The following is an 18246-nucleotide window of genomic DNA, read 5'->3' on the forward strand; positions in this document are numbered from 1 at the left end:
ATCTGGGGGTCTCACTAACTTCTTCCCCAGGCTGCTCTTGAGCTTTAATCCTCCCAACACTGCATCCTGAATATCTGGGGTATCAGGCATGAGCCACTGTGCCTGGCAAATCCTTGACTACTATGTTGTGCTTTTCTTTTTTTCCCCTGACAGAGGTGGAGTTTGAATTCAGGGCCTCATGCTTGCATTTGCTGGGCAAGTGTTCTACCACCAAAGCCATGCCTCCAGCCCTTAGAATTCTTTATCATGGAACCTGTCCTGTGTATTATAGGGTGTTTAGTACATCCTTAGATAACAGTAACACCCATTCTTGCAGTTGTGACAACCAAAAATGTCTCTAGAAATTGCCAGATATTCCCTTAGAAACTACATCCACAATTGAGAGCCACTAATTATAGTATAGCTCCAATTTTTTTTTCTCTTCCCATGGAAAATACAAGTATCTTTTTAAAATGCATTTTGCTGGGGCTGGGAAGGTGGCTCAGTGGTAGAGCGCTTGCCTTGCACGCATGAGGCCTTGGGTTCGATTCCTCAGCACCACATAAACAAAAAGAAAAAAGCTGGAAGTGGTGCTGTGGCTCAAGTGGTAGAGTGCTAGCCTTGAGCTGAAGAGCTGAGGGACAGCTCCCAGGCCCAGAGTTCAGGCCCCACAACCGGACCCAAAAAAAAAAAATGCATTTTGCTGAAGGAGAAAAAAGATGCCAGATAATCATTGTTTTAGACTCAAAGATCAAATATGTGTTGGTTAGCATTTTTCTTTCCTTTTGTCAGAATAAAATAAGTAGTTTTCCTGAGCAGCTGATTGGTACATGGTTATTTTCCTTTGATAATGCTATGTGAGCTCTATTTAAAAATGTGCCAAGTGCTGCCCTCACATAGGAGATTGCCTTGCTGCAGGGTGCCTTTTCTACCCACAAAAGCAGGCTTTTCAGGGATTATAACTTTGCATGATCTGGCCTTTGGGTGTTCAACTCTGTTCCTTACTCTTTCAGAGTCTTTTTAAAATTTTATTTTAAAATAGTACCTCTGGCTGTCTGTGTAACAGTTCATAAAGACTTGTTACTTTCTCTTCCTCATTAATAAGAAATAGAGTTCTTTGTGATTAGATTCTCATCCGCTAATCAGTTCTAAGTTGGAACTTCATTTGTCTAAATTGCTTAATCTTTGCACATTTCCCAGTTTTTGTTTGTATTGTTGTTATTTTCCTACCAATACTGGTTTGAACTAGGAGCCTTGTACTAACTTGACTTACTTCCTTGATCATTCATTCATGGCTGACCAGTTGAGCCATGCCTCTAGTCTAGCTTTTTGCTGATTATTTGGAGCTGGAGTCTTGAAGGAGTTTTCTATCTAACCTGTCTTTGAACTGTGTACTCCAAGTCTAAGCCTCCTGAATAAATAGGATTATAGACACTCAGCTGTTTCCAGGATTTTTCATTGACTATGTAATGGTAGATGAATTTATCCTGGGACATATCCACAAAGTTTTCTTTTCTGTGTCCTTTTGCAATGGATACATTCTATAAGAAACTATTTAGTGCTTTTTAAGATAGAAAAATGGTAAATCCCATCTGTTAGGGCTTTGTGGCATACGTATACTAATCATCTCTGTCATACTTTATTTCATATTTCCTGAAAAATAACTCCCTAGAGCCACTACTTGAACCTCTCCAACTTTATTATTAACTCTGCCTAAATTAGTACACACACGCACACACACGCGCGTGCATGTGCGCACACACGCCATGTTAATTCCTGAGACACAAGGTAAAGCTTAAGCTTCTTAACATGGCTGAGGTCATTCATTACTGGTTGTGCCCATGCTCTCCCCACCTTAATTCCAGAAGTAAACCACAAACTATTTATAGATCACCAAACATATGTTGCTTTCTATCTAGGTTTTTGCCTGTGGTATATTTTAACTCTACTACCTTTAGTTAAGGTTTCATCCTTTAATTCTCAGTTGAAGGGATAGTGTCAAAATCAGTAGTGTCGACACTGCCCTACCTTCTAGTCTAGAGATGTTCCTTTTTATAGTGGCTTCCTTAGCATCTTTTTTTTGGGGGGGGAGGAGGGGTCAGTTGTGGGGCTTGAACTCTGGGCCTGGGCACTATCCCCTCAGCTCTTCAGCTCAAGGTGAGTGCTCTACCACTTGAGCTATGGTACCACTTCTGATTTTCTGGTGGTTTATTAGAGATAGGAATCTGACGGTCTTTCCTGCCCAGGCTAGCTTTGAACTGTGATCCTCAGATCTCAGCCTCCTGAGTAGCTAGGATTTCAGGTGTGAGCCACTAGTGCCTGGCTCTTTTTAAAAAAAAATTAATTAATTTATTTTTGTCAGTCATGGGACTTGAACTCTGGGCCTGGGCACTGTTCCTCAGCTCTTCAGCTTCAAGGCTAGTGCTCTACTACTTGAGCCACAGCGCTACTTCCGGCTTTTTCTGCTTATGTGATGCTGAGGAATTGAACCAAGGGCCTCATGCATGCAAGGCAAGCATTCTACCACTGAGCCACCTTCCCAGCTCCCTTAGCATCTTTAGTTTACATACTTCAGCACTTGACTCATTTTACAGAGAGCTGATTGACGATCTGGCTTCAATATGATTTCATAGTGGTAGGGAGCCTGTTGCTATCAAAAAGACAAAAAAAAAATTGCTGGGAAGGTTACAGAGAAAGGGGAACTCACCATGCTGTTGATGTCAGTGCAAATTAGTACAATCATTATGGAAAACAGTATGGAGGTTCCTCAAAAAAGCTAAAAATAGAGTTAGCATGTGATCTGTGATCCTTCTACCATTTATATGGAAATGAAATCATACCAAGGAAATAACCTATCCCTCCTATGTTTACTGCTAGTCACAATAGTCATTCTATGGAATCAAACAAGGTATTAGATACCCATCTGTGGATTAGTAAATGATAAAAATGCCATATATGATAGCTACTCAGCCATAAAAAATGAAGTTTGTTATTTGTAGCCACATGGATGGGACTAGAGGAAATGAAATAGGACACTTGCAGAAAGACAAATACTGAAGGTTCTCACTCATTTGTGGAAGCTGATTCCAAGAGGGGATTGGAGAGAGAGAAGGTAGAGGTTGGTAATGATACCAGAATACACTTAGGGATGGAAGAATTATTTCTGATGGACTATAGCATAATTGGATAACTATAATCTGTAATAATTATACATTTCAAAATAAGTGGAGAAGCCAGGCACCGGTGGCTCATGCCTGTAACTACTCAGAATGCTGAGATCTGAGGATCACTGTTCAAAGCCAGCCCAGGCAGGAACATCTGTGTGACTCTTATCTCTGATTACACCAAAATACTGGAAGTGGCGCTGTGGCTTAAGTGGTAGAGTGCTCACCTTGAGCTGAAGAGCTGAGGGACCGTGCCCAGACCCAGAGTTCAAGCCCCATGATTGATTAACAAAAACAAAATAAGTGAAGAAGAGTTTGAATGTTTCCAATACATAAAAATGATAGTATTTGAGGATATGGAAATGGAAGTTACTCTGCTTTCTTTAGGATTCATAAAATAAGTGCAAATATTATGCCAGTTTAAACTGTTTATATTTGTGTATGATGTGCTGGTTCTGAGACTTGAACTCAGGGCTTGGGCTTTGTCCCTGAGTGCTTTTTTTGGGGGCTCAAGGCTAGTGTGTTACCTCTTGAGCCACAATTTCATTTCCAGCTTTTTGGTTGTTATTTGGAGATGAGAGTCTCATAAATTCTCCTGTCTGGCAAATTTTGAACTGTGATCCCCATATTTCAGCCTCAGCCTCCTGAGTAGCTAGGATTACAGGTGTAAAGCACCCATGTCAGACTGAAATTTTTTTTTTTAACTTGAAGTCTACCTCCTTTTTGTCTTTTTGTTACCTAACTCATTGCATTTCACTGTTCATTGAACTGCATTTAAGGTGGATCAGAAAGACCAAGAAGAAATCCCTCTTCACATTATTTTCAACTCATTTCAACATGGAGATTGATATTAAGCCTATATACTTGGGCTTAATATGTAGTTGGGTTTGTGGTGTGAGTCTAGCCAGGCAGAAAAATTTTATTTTTTTATTTTTTTATTTTTATTTTTTTGGTTTCGGTTGTGGGGCCTGAACTCTGGGCCTGGGCGCTGTCCCTCAGCTCTTCAGCTCAAGGCTAGCTCTCTACCACTTGAGCCACAGCGCCACTTCTGGCTTTTTTCTTTTTGCTTATGTGGTGCTGAGGAATCAAACCCAGGGCCTCATGCATGCAAGGCAAGTACTCTACCACTGAGCCACCTTCCCAGCCCATGGTAGAAAAATTTTCAAGACTCCTTTTCCAACCAATAGCTGGGCATGTTAGTTATGTGGGAGGCTGAGATCAGGAGGATAGCAATTCCAGGCTGGCCCTGGGCAGAAAAATTTGAGAGAATGTGGTCCATCCATTAAGCTATAATAGAAAGTAGCAAGTACTTGTCCAAGTGCATGCCTGTCCAAGAAGCATGACCCTATCTCAAAGTAAGCAGTGCAAAAAAGGACTGGAAGTGTGGCTCAGCAGTAGAGTACCTGAAAGCTTAGGGCCCTGAGTCAAATCTCAGTACTGTTAAGACAGAAAAAAAAAAATTAAGCTCATAATTGTAACATAATTTGGTTATTGGAAGAACAAACCTATTGCAGTTTAATTTATATTACTTATAAAGATTTTATTTCATCCTGTTCATTTGATATTTAGCAATGATATGTGTGTCACTTTGAACTGACTGTTCTGACCCTTCTTGAGCATGCTGTAACCACACCAGAAATGTTGCTTAGAAAGCTCTTAATGGCTTCAGAGAAGATGTTATGTACTTGGTGTCATCCCACAAAAAGTTTTGTTGCAACTTTTTTCTTTTTCAAATTAAATTTTAATATTTGATTAATGATTTTCTTAAATTTTTCAACAGGCTAAAAATACCTCCTGATTGCACTACTGAATTAAATCATCATGCATATTTATTTCTCCAAAGCACCTTTGACAAACATGATTTGGTAAGCTTTTAAACTTATTTTTGTATTTAAACTGTAATTTTCATGATATATGGTAATTTTTTTTTCAATATTGGGTTTTAATTCAGGGCCTAGCACATGCTAGGCAGATGTTCCGTTACTTGAACCACACCCCAGCCCTTGCAAAAAAAAAGAAAAAAATCTGTGTGAATGATGTTACTCTGTTGTCTTAGCTGTGAGATATGTAGCTAGAAACTCAACTTTCTTTTTTTTTGGGGGGGGGGGGAAGGGGTCCGGTCATGGGGCCTAAACTCTGGGCCTGGGCGCTGTCCCTCAGCTCTTCAGCTCAAGACTAGCACTCTACCACTTGAGCCACAGCGCCACTTCCGGCTTTTTTCTTTTTGCTTATGTGGTGCTGAGGAATCGAACCCAGGGCCTCATGCATGGCAAGCGCTCTACCACTGAGCCACCTTCCCAGCCCGAGAAACTCAACTTTCTAAACCAGCAAAAATATTTTTTGCTCTTTTATTGTTTTTTCAAAATGTAAAATTCTAGTTTGTGATGCACTCTTTCGAAGCTTATCTTATATCCATGTGAAGAATTTTCTTGATAGAATATAAATTTTCTTATCATTTGTTTACTCAGTTTTTAGCATAGCTTTATTAGACTAGGGATTTATTCTTGGACATTGTTCTTTTAGGTATCTAAATATTAATTTCCTTGTAATCTTCAGGATAGAGACTGCGCTTTGTCACCTGATGAACTTAAAGATTTGTTTAAAGTTTTTCCTTACATACCTTGGGGGCCAGATGTGAATAACACAGTTTGCACAAATGAAAGAGGCTGGATAACATACCAGGGATTCCTTTCCCAGTGGACGTGAGTATAGCACTTATCTTTTTCTTCTAGAGTCACAAGGAGGTTAGATTATGGCATATTATATTCATCATGTAAGCTAGTCAGTTCTTGTGAATTTTTCACTCGTAATTACCCTTACTCAAGATTTGTAATGCTGCTGGATATTTTTAAGCTGAGCTATAGATGTTCTTTGAATTTATCCGTATAGGGTGGTTTTCTTTTAGAGGATAGTACTGGGAAACAATCATAAGTCTTATATCAAAACTAAACTAATCTGGGCACCATTGGCTCACGCCTGTTATTCCAGATACTCAGGATGCTGAGATTTAAGGATCATAGTTCACAGACAGCCTGGCAGGAAAATTCATGAGATTCTTAACTCCAATTAACCACCAAAAAGCCTGAAGTGGAGCTGTGGCTCCATTTGCTAGCCTTGAGTTCAAAAGTTCAGGGACAGCACCTAGGCCCTGAGTTCAAGCCGCAGGACTAGCACAAAAACAAAAACAAACAAAAACCCTAAACTGTTTTAGTACTTCTTTGTTTGATTAAGAGAACTGGAAATAATGCTGTTGCATAATTCTTACTCCTTCAACCTGGGAGAAGCATTTTAATAATTATTGAAGACTTGTTATTTTACTTTATTTTTTCTGGTATGAGGGTTTGAATTCAGAGCCTCACACTGGTAGGCAAATACTCTACACTCCCCTTGAACAACACTTCCATCCTTTACTTACTTTTTACACAATGTCTCCCAATTTTGTCTGGAACCAACCTCAAACTGTGATCCTCCTTTATATGCCTCCTGTATAACTAGTATATATGTGGTGTTCTTGATTACCATACTCTGACTCATGAATTTGTAGTAAGACTTAGTAAGGATTTATCTACAATCTAATTGTGATGTGGTTGACATGTATAAGCCATTAAGGGAATCCTTTAATTTTTATGATGACATTGTTACTTTAGCCTTGATGAGACTAAGTTTTTCACTATTAGGATCTTTTCTTTTTTCAGATGTATCAGAAAGACTAACTAGTTTCTGGTACCTTTCAGTTATTTGGGGCCTTTTGTCAAAAATTTTGGATCCGTTTAATTGTCATCAAGATTGCCATTGGTTAGGAAACTATATGATTTTTTTGTTTTTGTTTTTTTTTTTTGGGTCCGGTCGTGGGGCCTGACCTCTGGGCCTGGGCGCTGTCCCTCAGCCCTTCAGCTCAAGGCTAGCTCTCTACCACTTGAGCCACAGCGCCACTTCCGGCTTTTTTTTCTTTTTGCTTATGTGGTACTGGGGAATGAACCCTTGCATGCCTCAGGCATGCAAGGCAAGCGCTCTACCACTGAGCCACCTTCCCAGCCCCGGAAACTGTATGTTGACTTTGGAAACAGATAATATATTATCTCCCTGCTGTAGTATGTATGTGTGTGCACACATGCACACATGCTTCTGCGGCTTGAACACTGCCCCTGAACTTTTTTGCTCAAGGTTAGTAATCTACCACTTGAGACACAGCTGTACTTCCAGCTTTTTTTTTTGGGTCGTGGAGATAAGAGTCTCACAAACTTGGGGCTGGGAAGGTGGCTCAGTGGTAGAGCGCTTGCCTTGCATGCATGAGGCCCTGGGTTCGATTCCTCAGTATCACATAAGCAAAAAAGAAAAATAAAGCCGGAAGTGACACTGTGGCTCAAGTGGTAGAGCGCTCGCCTTGAGCTGAAGAGCTGAGGGACAGCGCCCAGGCCCAGAATTCAGGCCCCACGACTGGACCCAAAAATAAAAAAATAAAAAAAAGAGTCTCACAAACTTTCCTGCCCAGATTGGCTTTAAACCATGATCCTTCAATCTCAGCCTCCTGAGTAGCTAGAATTATAGGTGTGAGACACCTGCAGTTCTTACTGACCACTCTCAACTCACCTGTATAGACTTGTTATTTTCCTCATGTTGGGGAGATAGAAGAAATTGCCCTTGCTTTGCGAGAATTCTCCCTTCTCTGCTGTAAAAATGTCAGTGTAGCCAAATCCATAGCAGCTTGATAAATATTATTTAGGAAGTCTAGTGGTTAACATTTCCTGAGTTGTTGGAATTTTCTTTTCTCTGGATGTTCATTTAGGAACTTTCTACCTTGTTAACATTACCCTTTCTTAGGCTTACAACCTACTTAGATGTACAGAGGTGCCTGGAATATTTGGGCTATCTAGGCTATTCCATATTGACTGAACAAGAATCTCAAGCTTCAGCCATTACAGGTAAGCGTCTAGATACTCAGTCAGTTTGTGATAAGGAATATTGTTGGGGCTTTATGGGCTTTGTTTTGTTTTATTTATTTTTGTGCTGTTCCTGGAGCTTGAACTCAAGGCCTGGGTATTGTCCCTTAACTTTTTTGTTCAAGCCTTAGCACTCTTATCACTTGAGCTGCAGCTCTAATTTTGGCTTTTGGGTGGTTACAAATAAGAGCTTTATCTGTCCAAGGTGGGTTCAAACAGGGAATCTCAGATCTTAGCCTCCTGAGTAGCTAGGATTATAAGCATGAGCCACCAGTGCTCAACTGGAATATTGCTTTTTAAGACTCCAGTTTCAGATGTTACAAAGAATAAAAGTAAATTCATTCTCATTAGTTCTTGTGTCTATGCTCTTTTAGCTTTCCTTGCTCAATTTTATTGTTTATTAGAACAGAAAAGAAAACTTCTAATCTACATCCTGGGAGTACTCCTTTGATGAAAATGAGGGGGAACTATGGGCATTATTGTCTGTCATAGATTTTGAATATAAACTATATATTCTTGCCAAAGCAGTGTGTTCACTCAAAGAAACCCATAGCTATGGAAATAACGAATTAGGGAATTAATTATTTCAGGAGTTTCTTATATCCTAGTTATTATAAATCTGCTATATTTTACAGGAAACCCTAGCCCAAGAAGACAACCTTTTTAAAACTGATAGAACAAGTACCCTTTAAAAAAGTACTTAACCGGTTAGACAGAATTTATTACATATAAATAAGTATACTTTTACACATCTTACATGTGTGTTGTCATGGATGTTCTGTTACTATTTAACTATCTCATACTTATGGGTAGTATTTTTTAAAAAATTATTTTCAGTTCTTGATAAAATAAATAATGTCTCTCGTGAGGTCTGCTGTTGGATCTTAGGGTACATCTTAAAGAGATATTTTTACCTCAAGAAGAGATGTCCCATTATTCTATTGTGCTGATAATATAGCATTGTTGAGCTGGGCGCTGGTGGCTCACACCTATAATCCTAGCTACTAAAGAGGCTGAGATCTGAGGAACATGGTTCAAAACCAGCCCTAGCAGGAAAGCCCATGAGACTCTTATCCCCAATAAACCACTCAGAAAACCGGAAGTGGTGGCTGTGGCTTGTGGTAGAGTGCTTGCCTTGAGCTGAAGAGCTGAAGGACAGCCCCCAGGCCCAGAGTTCAAGCCCCAAAACTGACAAAATAAATAAATATAGCATTGTTTTCTAGCCTGCCTTCTTTTTTTTTTTTTTTGGTGCTAATAATAGAGGCTTTATGCCTTACTTGGCTTTTTTACTCACAGCTTGTACTCTGCCACTTGAGCTATACCTCCACTTCCAGATTTTTGCTGATTAATTATAGATAAGAGTTCCTTGAATTTGCTCACACTGGCTTTGAACCAGGAGCCTCAGATCTCAGCCTCCTGAGTAGCTTGGATTATAGTCATGAGCCACTACCTCCCAGTTACATGTATATCTGAAAGGCTTGCTAATGTTATATCTTTTCTCCACTTATAGATACAGCACCAAAAAAGGTACAAACTTTCAAATAACATCTTTTGGTTTTTACTCTTTTTATTTTTTTGGTTAGTCATAGGGCTTACTCTGGGCCTGGGCACTGTCTTTGAGCTCTTCAGCTCAAGGCTAGCGCTCTACCACTTGAGCCACAACACCACTTCTGGCCTTTTCTGTTTATGTGGTACTGAGGAATCGTACCCAGGGCTTCATGCATGTGAGGCAAGCACTCTACTGCTAAGCCACATTCCCAGCCTTGATTTTTAATTTATTATGACAGTAATTCATCATAGAATAAAATTAGATGGAAAGCAGGGAACAGTGGCTTAAACCTTTAATACTAGCTAGCTACTTGGGGAGTAGAGATCTGGGCATCTCAATTCAAGGCCAGCTTTGGCCCAAAAAAGTTCACTAGACTCCATCTCACTTCTTGGCACACTGGCATAATCCTAACCAAAAAAGTTCACTAGACTCCATCTCACTTCTTGGCACACTGGCATAATCCTATAATCCCAGTTATAGAGGAAGCACAAAGGCTAGGGGAGCGCGCGCGCACGCGCGCGCGTGCGTGCGTGCGTGCGTGCGTGCGTGTGTGTGTGTGTGTGTGTGTGTGTGTGTGTGTGTGTGTGTGTTCCCAGGAACACAGGGAAGCAAAAATAGGAGGATTAAATTTAAGGCTGGCCAGTAAAGAAAGCAAATCCCTATCTCAGGCCAGGTTCTGGTGGCTCACACCTATAATCATTGCTACTATAGAGGCTGAGATCTGAGGATCTCAACTTTAAGTTAGTCTGGCAGACAAATCCAAGAGACTCATCCCCAGTTAATTGGCGAAGTGGAGGTATAGCCCAAGTGGTAAAGTACCAGCCTTGAGCAAAAAAAGCTAAGCAAGAGCTTGAGGCCCTGACTTGAAGCCCCAATACCAGCAAAAAATCAGAGATTCTCAATGAATAACCACCACAAAAAATAATTGTGGTATAATGTTAACTGTATTCACAGGTTTTTTTTAAATTTCTGTCTTATTTTTATCTTTATTGGCAACACTAGGTTTGTACTCAGGGTCTTAGGCTTGCTAGGAAGAGACTCTACCCTTGAGTTACACTTCCCGCCCTTTGTTCATTTTTTAGGATTTGTTTTTAGTAAAAGTATATTACTTATTTTATGGTAAAATAAATGTCATTACATTTACATTAAGTCAACTTTCCCATATGCATTATATTTAGTAGTTAATATCACATACAGCCTGAGTGTTAGATAATATGTGTATAGATGAAACACTTCATAAAAGTGATAAAGAGGCTGGGAATGTAGCTTAGTGGTAGAGTGTTTGCCTAGCATGTACAAAGAAAGCCCTGGTTTCAATTCCTCAGCACCACATAAACAGAAAAGGCCAGAAGAGACACTGTGTCTCAAGTGGTAGAGTGCTCGCCTTGAGCAAAAAGAAGCTCAGGGGCAGTGCTCAGGCCCTGAGTTCAAGCCCCAGGACTGGCAACAAAAACAAAAACAGAAGTGATAAAGAGCAAGATCTAGTTTTGCAAAAGGTGGAATGGAAGCATAGTGAATTTTAAGTGTTATGTATGTATTTATGTTGTTATTATTATTATTATCATTATTACTATTTTGCCAGTTGTAGGGCCTGAACTCTGCACCTGGGCGCTGTCCCTCAGCTCTTCAGCTCAAGGCTAATGCTCTACCAGTTGAGCCACAGCGCCACTTGTGGCTTTTTCTGCTTATGTGGTGCTGAGGAATTGAACCCAGGGTCTCCTGCATGCAAGACAAGCACTCTACCATTGAGCCACCTTCCCAGTCCAGTCTTATGTATTTATTGTTTTGTGTATTTCTTTTTAGTGACAAGAGATAAAAAAATAGACCTGCAGAAAAAACAAACTCAAAGAAATGTGTTCAGATGTAATGTAATTGGAATGAAAGGCTGTGGGAAAAGTGGAGTTCTTCAGGCTCTTCTTGGGAGAAACTTAATGGTGAGTTCTCAGAATATAAACTTCATCCATCAAATTTTATAGTAATTGTATTACATAGTTTTGTGTTTTTGTTTTAGTTTTTTGTTGGTCGTGGGGATTGAACTCTGAGCCTGGGCACTCTCCCTCAGCTCTTCAGCTCAAGGCTAGCTCTCTACCACTTGAGCCACAGCACCACTTTCAGTTTTCTGGTGGTTCATTGGAGATGAGTCTCATGGACTTTCCTGCCTGGGCTTGCTTTGAACCATGATCCTCAGATCTCAGTCTCCTGAGTAGCTAAGATTATAGGCATGAGCCACTGGTGCCCAGCTGGATTACTTAGTTTTTATAGTCATGAATCTTTTTAGATGACTGATAGAATTCATTGGCCTATGTATATTAGAGAAATACATCTAAAATATAGGACCCAGCATCGTGGACTACATCGGAAATCCAAGGTTTGGAGGCTGAGGCAGGAGGATCACAAGTTCCAGACCAGGCTAGGCTACACTGTAAGACCCTATCAAGACAGGGGGAAAGATGGGTTGAGAGTAGGATATCTTGTTTCACTATTTAGTGGGGATTAAATGACTATACATATGAAAGTACCTAACACAATCCTTGCCATAAATGTACAATTTTATGTATGTATGTATGTACAAAATGTTTCAAATTTAGTACTGGTAGCTTAATAATGATAGAATTTTGTATGTATAAAATATTTCAAATTTAGTAATGATAGCTATTAGTTCTGATTACTTTGTTCAATAAGAAGATTAATTTTCAGAATAATTTCATGTGTAACCAAATTATGACAATTGCCAGCAGGTGTCTCTAGTGTATACTTTCTCTTCAGTACTGCTTTCACTTTATGCAGACAAATGCATCTTTTGTGTTAAGAGCCAAAGAACTAAGAAACATAAATAATCCTTTTGTACTGATGAACTGTATACAAGTGTAAAGAATGTCCTTTATTTGTAATTTACCCTTGTACATATACAAAGGTATGTGTGTTGATGAAAACTAATTTCTGTGATGTCTTATTGTAAATTGAGATTTTGGTTCTGTTTTCAGAGGCAGAAGAAGATTCATGATGATCATAAATCCTATTATGCAATTAATACTGTTTATGTATATGGACAAGAAAAATATTTGTTGGTAAGAATTTCTGTGATACAAAGATTTTATTTGTTGAACTTATTTTTCCATGACTGAAACACTGGCTTTAACTTAACATATATATTGTAGAAACTGTGTACAGTATTTTTTACCTGGTTTGTTCATTGTAATGTTCATTCCTTCAGTCTATGTGGTTATTGAACAGGTATGGAAACAATAATGCATCTATTTGTACACTTATGCACTTAATAGTATATTTTAGCTATACTTGATTGTAGCTATACCACAGTAATAAAGACAAAAATAAATTTTAAGTTCTATTTGATTAAAAAAAATTCTATCACTATTGACTAAAAATCAGCATGAAAGCAGTGCTGTGCTTAGTAGTTTATATGTAATCTGAATCAAGTTTATCTATTAGGGAAGAGGATAACCTAAGAATATATGATAGAATGATCTGATTGAAAAGATACCATGCTATATAGTAGAAAATGGTAATATGCTGTCCTTAGATCTAGTCATTGCATTTTCAACTTTGGTCCACCTTTGGTTAGTTGTGTGACTTTCACCAAGGGACTTACTCTTTGTGAGCCTAAATTTTTTTATTTTGTTAGCTCTTCAGTGAAAAGTTTCTAACAAATAATAAGTACTAGAAAAAAGTTCTTTTTCCAAATTTTTAAAAATAGTTTATTTTGCCAGATGATCACATTGGATATTTTAAACATTTTACTCTTTCTGATAAAGGTTTGTCAGTCTCTTTGTAAACCTTGTTAGTCTCCTATTCTCTTGTAGTTTTAAATATTGGGTATTCAGTAAATATTGTTTAATGTTAATTTTCCTTTTCTCTAATTCATGCACTATTCTTTGCAAGTCATATTTTTCATGTCTCAGACTATGCTTGTAATAATAGTGCTTAACAGCACTTTTTAAATTAGGAAGTCTAATTGAACAAGTCATAATACATCATGATGTTGTATGTTAAAATTATGGTATTAATGATTTTCATTATCTTTTCCTTTTTACAAGTTGCATGATATCTCAGAATCGGAATTTCTAACTGAGGCCGAAATCATTTGTGATGTTGTGTGTCTGGTATATGATGTCACTAATCCCAAGTCCTTTGAGTATTGTGCCAGGATTTTTAAGGTTTGTAGATTATGGCTAAACATAATATGTGGTGTTTTAATGGAATTGCAATGTAATGTTTCCTACCCAAAAAGAAGCAACAAAATCATTTCTAGAGTTAAAAAAAAGGGGCTGGGAAGGTGGCTCAGTGATAGAGCGCTTGCCTTGCATGCATGAGGTCCTGGGTTCGATTCCTCAGCACCACATAAGCAAAAAGAAAAAAAAGCTGGAAGTGGCACTTTGGCTCAAGTGGTAGAGCGCTAGCTTTGAGCTGAAGAGCTGAGGGACAGCACCCAGGCCCAGAGTACAGACCCCACGACTGGACCCCCCCAAAAAAAAAACAAAACACAAAAAACCTGGATCTTTACCCTCCCCCTTCTTGCTTCATACTACAATGGTAATATGACATTGGGGTTCCCTACCTCCCACACATGACTCATATATTCCTGGTTATGAATGTCCAAGTAGTCATCTGTGACTCATGGCTGTAATTTTTATCTGGGAGGCTAAGAATAGGAGGATTGCTGATCAGAGTCAGCCTGGGCAAAACAGTTTACAAGATCCTCATCTCAACCCATAGCTGGCATAGTAGTGCACAGCCATCATACCAAGCTACATTGGAGACAGACTGTACTGGGGGTGGGAGTGGGGGAAGTGTAGGAATTATGGTGCCAGGCCATCAAAGGTAGAAAAATCTATGAGACTCAATCTTAATGGAGGGAAGATGGAGAGCTGGGCATGGTGGCATGCTCCTGTCATTCCAGCTATGACAGAACGCCTAAAATAGACAGCATGAGGTCCAACTGCATGCCTAGGGAAGGCAGGGAACAAAACTATCTCAAAATAACCAGCATACAAAAGGGCTGGAGACATAGCTCAACAGTAGGCCACTTGGCCTGGCAAGCATGAAGCCCTGAGTTCAAATCGCAGTGCTGCCAAAAGAGAAAAAGAACTTTTGGGGCTGGGGATGTGGCTTAGTGGTAAGAGTGCTTGCCTAGCATGCGTGAAGCCCTGGGTTCAATTCCTTAGTACTACATAAACAGAAAAGACCGGAGATGGCTCTGTGGCTCAAGTGGTAGAGAGAGCGCTAGCCTTGAGTACAAAGAAGCTCAGGAACAGAGCCCAGGCCCTGACTTCAAGCTCCAGGACTGGCAGAAAAAAAAGGAAAAAAAAAAAAACAACTTTTGCATTAATGGAAGGTCTTCTTGGCTGTTAGAAATAATATGGATTATATTTTACCAATTATTCCAAGAATAACTCCAGGGCAAGGGAATAAACCAGAGGTTTGGAAAGTTTATCAGTTTTTTTTTTTTAGATTATCAACAACAGTCAATAGGAAGGGGGGCAGGGGGGGCGTGGGAGATGGGAAGGGCTGGGAAGGGGAAACAGGAGGAGGCAACAATGCTTGATAAGAAATGTACTCATTGGGGGGGGGCTGGGAAGGTGGCTCAGTGGTAGAGGGCTTGCCTTGCATGCTCGAGGCCCTGGGTTCGATTCCTCAGCACCACATAAGCAAAAAGAAAAAAGCCGGAAGTGGTGCTGTGGCTCAAGTGGTAGAGCGCTAGCCTTGAGCTGAAGAGCTGAGGTATAGTGCCCAGGCCCAGAGTTCAGGCCCAGGACCGGACCCAAAAAAAAAAAAAAACAAACAAAAAAAGAAATGTACTCATTATCTTGCCCATGTAATTGTAACCCCCCTATACGGTATTTTCACAATTAAAAAAAAAAGTCAATAGGAAGAAAAACTGTATGCACAAAGGTAATTTAATCTAGCATAGTTTTAGGTAGCAAAACCTAGAAACAATCCAGAAATCTAACAATAGAAGAATGAATTTCCAAATAATTCTGATGAATATAGACAATACAGTATTACATTTTAAATGTTTTTACCAGCATGACTATGACTGTATAAACATATAAATAAATACATATACTCAAACACTAGAAGTATCATGGAAAAAAATAGTCAAAATAGTCTTTGTTAAGTATAAGGTGGACTTTTTGTTTCATCGTGTTTTTTTTTAAAATTAAAAAAATCTTTTAAAAAATACAGTGAATCTAAAGAATTAGAATTGGTCTGTTTTGTTATCAAAGTGATGTTTTTTGTGGGAAGGGGTGGTACTAGGGCTTGAATTCAGGTCCATGTTCTCACTTGGTGGTTTTACTCAAAGCTGCCACTGTACCACTTGAACTATACCTCTACCTCCAAAAAAGTGATCCTAGTCATATTTACTATGAGAATGATTTACACTTCCCCTGTTTAAAATTATAGTGCTGAGCGCTCATATCTGCAATCCTACCTATTCAGGAGATTAAGATTTTAGGATACGGGTTCAAAGTCAGCTTGGGCAAGAAAGTCCATGAGACTTTTACCTCTATTTAGCCACAAAAAAGTTGGAAATAGATCTTTGACTCAAGTGGCAAAGTGTCCGCCTTGAGCAAAAAGCTCAGGGCCAGTACTCAGGCAAACAAAAACAATATTGCTTTGCCTATCCAGAGGAAGGTTTTGTTTTTTTTCTTTTGTTTTTTTTTTTAGTAGAGTTGACTTTATTGAGTGAGCTGCCACTCTGTTATTTTTTCCCCTATAATTCATTCCATATCCTTATAATTCATTTCACTAAGTATTATTTTATATGATTAGAGATACATACACATTGGGCCTTTGTGTTTTCCCCTAAGAGTTTTTAGTTGACATTTAGTTAAAATAGTAACTTGGAGGCTTGTCATCAAATTTTGATTTTATTTTTTATTCCATAGCAACACTTTATGGACAGCAGAATACCCTGCTTAATCGTAGCTGCCAAGTCAGACCTGCATGAAGTTAAACAAGAATACAGTATCTCACCTACTGATTTCTGCAGGAAACACAAAATGCCTCCACCTCAAGCCTTCACTTGCAATACTGCTGATGCACCCAGTAAGGATATCTTTGTTAAGTTGACAACCATGGCCATGTACCCGTAAGTACTTGCTCTGTCTTTGTTTTAATGTTGCATGATTCATAATAACATTGCATGCCATTGTTAGCCATGAGAGGGCTCTTTGTCACTTAGAAGTTGTTCAGCAACAGAAAGAGACTTCATAATGAGAAGGTGCAAATTTGGGCAGCTGCAAGTTTGGTTTGGGTATCATAATAAAATAATGTGAAGAGTGCTTTTGGCAATATTTGTGTATTTTTGAGCAAGCTTTAGCTCTCCTTTTAACACAGCCTCCCACTCAGAATTAAAAAATAGCCTCATACCAATAAAATGGGCTTGGCGTCATATTACTTTATGTTTATAAGGCATTTTTGATTATGAACTCAAAATTCATTTTTCAGTTTTTCTGCTGATTAATTGAGCTTGGGCATATGAAGGATTTAAATATCTTTTGTAAATTTATCTTGTTTTATGTTTGAATTCAGAATATGGTATGTTTTTTTTAAGTACTATCAAAAGTAGCTGTGATCAGAATTTCCACATATGAGTCACAAATTTCATGTACATTTATTGTATATCTATACATGCATATGTATAAGCATGTAACTGTGTTTACCTTTGTAGTTTACTAACAGCCTTAAAATCGCATGATTCTCAATGACATTCTCCTCAAGAATAAATTCTTCTTATGTATAAATTCTGTTTTATAACAAAATAGCTTTTCAGGCAGTGCGTTTCTCAGGACCAAATAGCTTGTTTTGATTACTATTAGGTTATTCTCTAAATAATTGTCTTTTTATGATAACTGTAGCTCAAATAGAGTAATAATCAAACATTATTAGAAACCAAGACTGAGACTTCCCAGAAAGATGTTAATTTGTACAGATTTTTAAATCAGGGTTAACTTTACTGGTATTCCATTAGCTAATACTTTTAAAAAAATATGCAGCAAACCTTTGAATTTTTATTTGTAATGGAAAACAAGTCATACCTATTAGTATAAGATAAGCAAAATTTTATTTATGTTTTACCTTTGCTTTAAAACTCTCATGTATGTTATCTACAGAGAGGATCATTACAGAGGCAGACTCTCCCGAGACATGGGCAACACTGATAGAATAGAGAATTTGAGAAAAATCTGGGTCTTTCTAAAAACTGCTTTGTAAGTTACTTTTTCTTTATGACTTCTGTGGGACTTTGTTGACATTTTCTTATAGGATGAACAAATCTCCTTTGTTGCTATAATTTACATTAGTAATTATCTAGAAACGCACTGCTTGGTCAGACTTACTGCCTAACTGTATATCGTGTTATCTTCTTTACTATGTAAACATACTTTTAAAAGCCCTATAAGTAACTCCAACTGTTTTTAGATCTATATCTTTAAAGTATTTTACTATAATTATTGTTGTATGTGTGTATATATGATAAATGTACATACATGGACACTTATTTATATAATTGATCCCAAACTACTTCTCATGAAGCATCTGGCTGTTGCTAAGCATACTTTGCATCTCTCCTTTTTGGTGGGTGGAGCTTGTG

At 38.5% G+C, this 18246-nt stretch overlaps 1 protein-coding gene across 4 annotated transcripts in view; it reads left to right on the forward strand.

The window, feature by feature from the left end:
- The window catches only part of Rhot1 (ras homolog family member T1), an 81459-nt gene that overhangs the window by 43972 nt on the left and 19241 nt on the right, over positions 1 to 18246 (forward strand). For 2 of the 4 annotated variants that reach the window (XM_042691176.1, XM_042691192.1), the window contains exons 12-19: positions 4924 to 5008; positions 5700 to 5845; positions 7965 to 8065; positions 11436 to 11566; positions 12617 to 12700; positions 13688 to 13807; positions 16541 to 16743; positions 17768 to 17863. In XM_042691176.1, coding sequence (XP_042547110.1) covers positions 4924 to 5008; positions 5700 to 5845; positions 7965 to 8065; positions 11436 to 11566; positions 12617 to 12700; positions 13688 to 13807; positions 16541 to 16743; positions 17768 to 17863 — 966 coding nt within the window. The remainder of the gene's footprint in view (positions 1 to 4923; positions 5009 to 5699; positions 5846 to 7964; positions 8066 to 11435; positions 11567 to 12616; positions 12701 to 13687; positions 13808 to 16540; positions 16744 to 17767; positions 17864 to 18246) is intronic. The other 2 variants (XM_042691185.1, XM_042691197.1) reach the window with 1 other exon arrangement.

The sequence above is a fragment of the Dipodomys spectabilis genome, unplaced genomic scaffold, assembly GCF_019054845.1.
Source record: "Dipodomys spectabilis isolate Male_0828 unplaced genomic scaffold, ASM1905484v1 ptg000004l, whole genome shotgun sequence".
Lineage (NCBI taxonomy): Eukaryota > Metazoa > Chordata > Mammalia > Rodentia > Heteromyidae > Dipodomys > Dipodomys spectabilis.